The following is a 3,337-nucleotide window of genomic DNA, read 5'->3' as shown; positions in this document are numbered from 1 at the left end:
TATTTGTTTCATCACAGTAGCAATTAGCACAGTATGAAATTGAGATAACAGTTAATACCCAGATAACTGAACACTGAACAAGAGCTGCTCCTGCCATCTCTGAAGGAGCAGCAGCCAACACTGAAGGAACATATACCTCCTTCACCAGGAGCAGGGAGATTGATCTTGGCATCAATCCTCTCTACAAGGAACTGTGTTCCTCCACCTTCAGCTCTCCTCAGCCCATCCCATTAGATAGCACCACACGACTCCTTTGGTTTATCTCCCAATATTGTTAACTGTGCGGCATCTACTCGTCACCTCTAATTGCCTGATTGCTGTTTCTCTTTCTTTAATGAGTTCAAGGTCCTGTTCAGTTATTGACACATCTTCTTCCTGAGACTGCATTTGATTCCAATCTTCACCACTGGAAAGAGAGGGGGAAAAAATATGACTTTCTCTGAGAACAGGTTCTTCCACACTGCAAAAAGCACCAGTGAGTCCAAGTTGAAGAGTTTCCTATAGAACATCTCCAGGTTCTTGGCCGTGCCACTGTGTGCAGGGACAGGACTGGTTCATGACAACAGTTACAAAGTGGAACTATTAAAAAAAGGGACAGAGGAGGAAAAGTGAAGAAACTAGAAAGCAGTTACATGTGCAGAACACTGTTGTAGGATGTGAGAGTTATCTACAGCATTATGGAAAAAATTGCCTATTTCAGTTCTGCTTTCTCTTAAATCCTTGTACCTTCCTTCTCACCATCCCACAGAAGGGAGAAATCAGGGTGAAAGTTTTGATGCAGAGCAGCCTGCAAGCACAACATTATCAGAACAAAAGGACACCTGACAAGCACCTGGATTCAAAGCTTATTATCTGGCATTTGGAGATAAGAGTAAAGTGGGTTAGTATATGAATTCATTAGCCTAGTAAAAATTTCAAATTAAAGTACACACCAAAAGAGATGTTAAACACTAAGTAACTCTGCGTCCCAGTCTACCTCTCTCCTGAGGAGTTGGTTCTTCATTACTGCTGCCCAAGTTACACCAGTTACAGTGAACTCAGCACCTATAATAGAAGGTCATCTCTATGTTCAGCTTAGAAAGTTCTTCAAGGGCAACATCTCCATCTTGTCAACAGAGAAATGTGCCAGGAAGCACTGTAGCATTCCAGTTTCAGGTATACAACACTAAACAGTCAGTTTTAAAGTCTCACAGTGCCTAAAAAACTGAAGATAAACAGCACGAGCAGATCAGACAGCTGAGCACTCCAGCAATTCAGCTCCACGATGACTGTGGGGTTTGCAGATCTTTATAGCAGAAGTTTCTGACATGCAGCCCACAAGAACAGCTCTGAATGTGGAACAGCTGTTGTGCCACCATCTCTCACTGAACTCTGCATGAACAAGAACAGCTCTGAATGTGGAACAGCTGCTGTGCCACCATCTCTCACTGAACTAAGAGCCTCTGCATGAACAGGTACCTGTCTGGGTCCCCTTGCTTTAGTGTGCAAGGCCTCCAAACCCATCCCAGCACCTATGTAGGGTCACCCTGACTTGGTGTGAGTGCCCAGGGCTGCTGAAGGGATGCACACCAAGCAGCTGAGCAGATGAAAGTCAGTTGGCAGGGGGAGGATGTATAGCTGAGCCATGGAAACTAGGCCTCTTGATCCAGAAAGTTAAAGGATTTATACAGACAGAGCCAACAGATTTCAGCCAGTTCTCTCAAGCACAGCAGAAGGTGACACAGTTATCACAGATACTTCCGAAGAGTCCTGGGTTCTCTTTACCACATCATAGATTTGATGTAACATTTTACATGGCTCTATGCCATGCAGGCACACAGGTACTGCAGGAGCAATGCAACTGTCTGACAGGTGACAGTACATTGTTTTGTTGTGCATGTTCTAGCTTTAGTTTACCAGCAGATAATGTCCAGGGCTTCTGAATGTTGGGCAGCCTCTGCAATAGCTCCAACTGGGCTGCTGGAGAACACCCAAACCCATGACATAAACATGGAGCTCTGTGGGAAGAGCCACACTGAGGGAAATCCTGCCTGGTACTCTTGGCCAGAAAACCAGGAGCTCCAGCTGGCACATCCTAGGGACACTACTATTCTCCTCAGGGCAGTAATCAGACAATCTGCATTTAATGAGGATAAAGTACTGTCATAATGCAGTTAATTTTTTCCACTGTGTATTACCAGTGGTGTAAGAATTCCTTTTCAGCTCTTTTTGCTTTTCATTCAGCTGGCAGAGCCTGACCCCAGTTACAGCAATGCATCTTACCATAATAACTTTAATTTTATGCAGTGAAAACCTCAAGTGTACAAGAAGTTATTACCTATCAAATGAAACAAGCTGCTCCTCTCTGAACCGCGCGTCAGTCTGGAAGAGATAAAGGAGCCATTAGTCTCACAGGCTACCAGGAGCACTCACAAAATCACCAGCAGGATCCTGAAGACCTTGGCACATACTGTCCAGAGAGCTCTTGGAGAATCTCACTGCAGCTTTCAGATTTAGCTCAGGTCAAGTAAAATTAGATTTAGCTTCATCTTTAGATTTAATTTTGAGATTCAGATTGTCTCTGTAAATCAGAGGCAAATGAATGATCAACAGCAGCCAGTCCCTGCACTGGGATCAGCTGTCAATGTCACTTCCTTTCTCAACATGAAGCAAAGAATTTCGAGCATAATCCAATGGATAAATGTGTTCCCTTGCAGAAATTAAGAATGCAGAGTCAACACAGAGCCCTGAGGCAAGGGCAGGGAAGTGCTTTCACTGGCCTTTTTATATCAATTCTTAGTAGTGGCTACTAAGAATTTTTATATCAATTCTTAGTAGCCACTGGAGTTTGTCAAAACATACTGGGGAGAAGGTTTGAATGTACTCTGGAGATACTAGCAGGACAGAAGCTTTAGGAATACAAAACCAACAGAGTGTGAGTTTTAAGATGTAGTTTAAGGTGTTGTCCTGGGTTGCATCGTGGGGGTGACGCGTGGTATGTATTCCAATGTCTCCCACAAGCTGTTGAAACAGGTGGGGGCAGTGATCCTTATCTCTTTGTCCCCGATGGCTCCCTCAGGGAGCTGTCTCAGCTGTCCCAGTTCAGTGGGCTGTCTGGGACCCATGCATAGTTACACAGTTCCACTGTGAGATGCCTCACCCTGGAGGGGAGGAGAGGAGCTAAGCATTCCTACATGGGGAGGGGGAGCCAAGCATTCCCACATGGATATAAGCTGGGGTTTAGACCAGCAGAGATGCCCTTTTGCCTGCTGGATTCCCAGAGGACAAGAGCTGCTGCTGGACCTTCGAGAGAGGACCGGATCTGCAGTGGAAAAGGTTGCATATGAGTTTGTTCATT

At 45.0% G+C, this 3,337-nt stretch overlaps 1 protein-coding gene across 1 annotated transcript in view; it reads right to left on the bottom strand.

The window, feature by feature from the left end:
• Positions 1 to 2,376, bottom strand: part of LOC103805605 (syntaxin-12-like) — a 5,531-nt gene extending 3,155 nt beyond the window's left edge. Inside the window, exons 1-2 of the mRNA XM_009078261.1 lie at positions 2,318 to 2,376; positions 301 to 406 (exon numbers count right to left, since the gene is read on the bottom strand). Of these exons, the coding sequence (XP_009076509.1) occupies positions 301 to 387 (87 nt within the window). The 5' untranslated portion in view covers positions 388 to 406; positions 2,318 to 2,376. The remainder of the gene's footprint in view (positions 1 to 300; positions 407 to 2,317) is intronic.
• Between the last annotated feature and the right edge of the window lie 961 nt (positions 2,377 to 3,337).

The sequence above is a fragment of the Acanthisitta chloris genome, unplaced genomic scaffold, assembly GCF_000695815.1.
Source record: "Acanthisitta chloris isolate BGI_N310 unplaced genomic scaffold, ASM69581v1 scaffold4017, whole genome shotgun sequence".
Classification (NCBI taxonomy): domain Eukaryota; kingdom Metazoa; phylum Chordata; class Aves; order Passeriformes; family Acanthisittidae; genus Acanthisitta; species Acanthisitta chloris.
The sequence above is the reverse complement of the archived record's forward strand: the minus strand, read 5'-3'. Positions and strand labels throughout refer to the sequence as shown.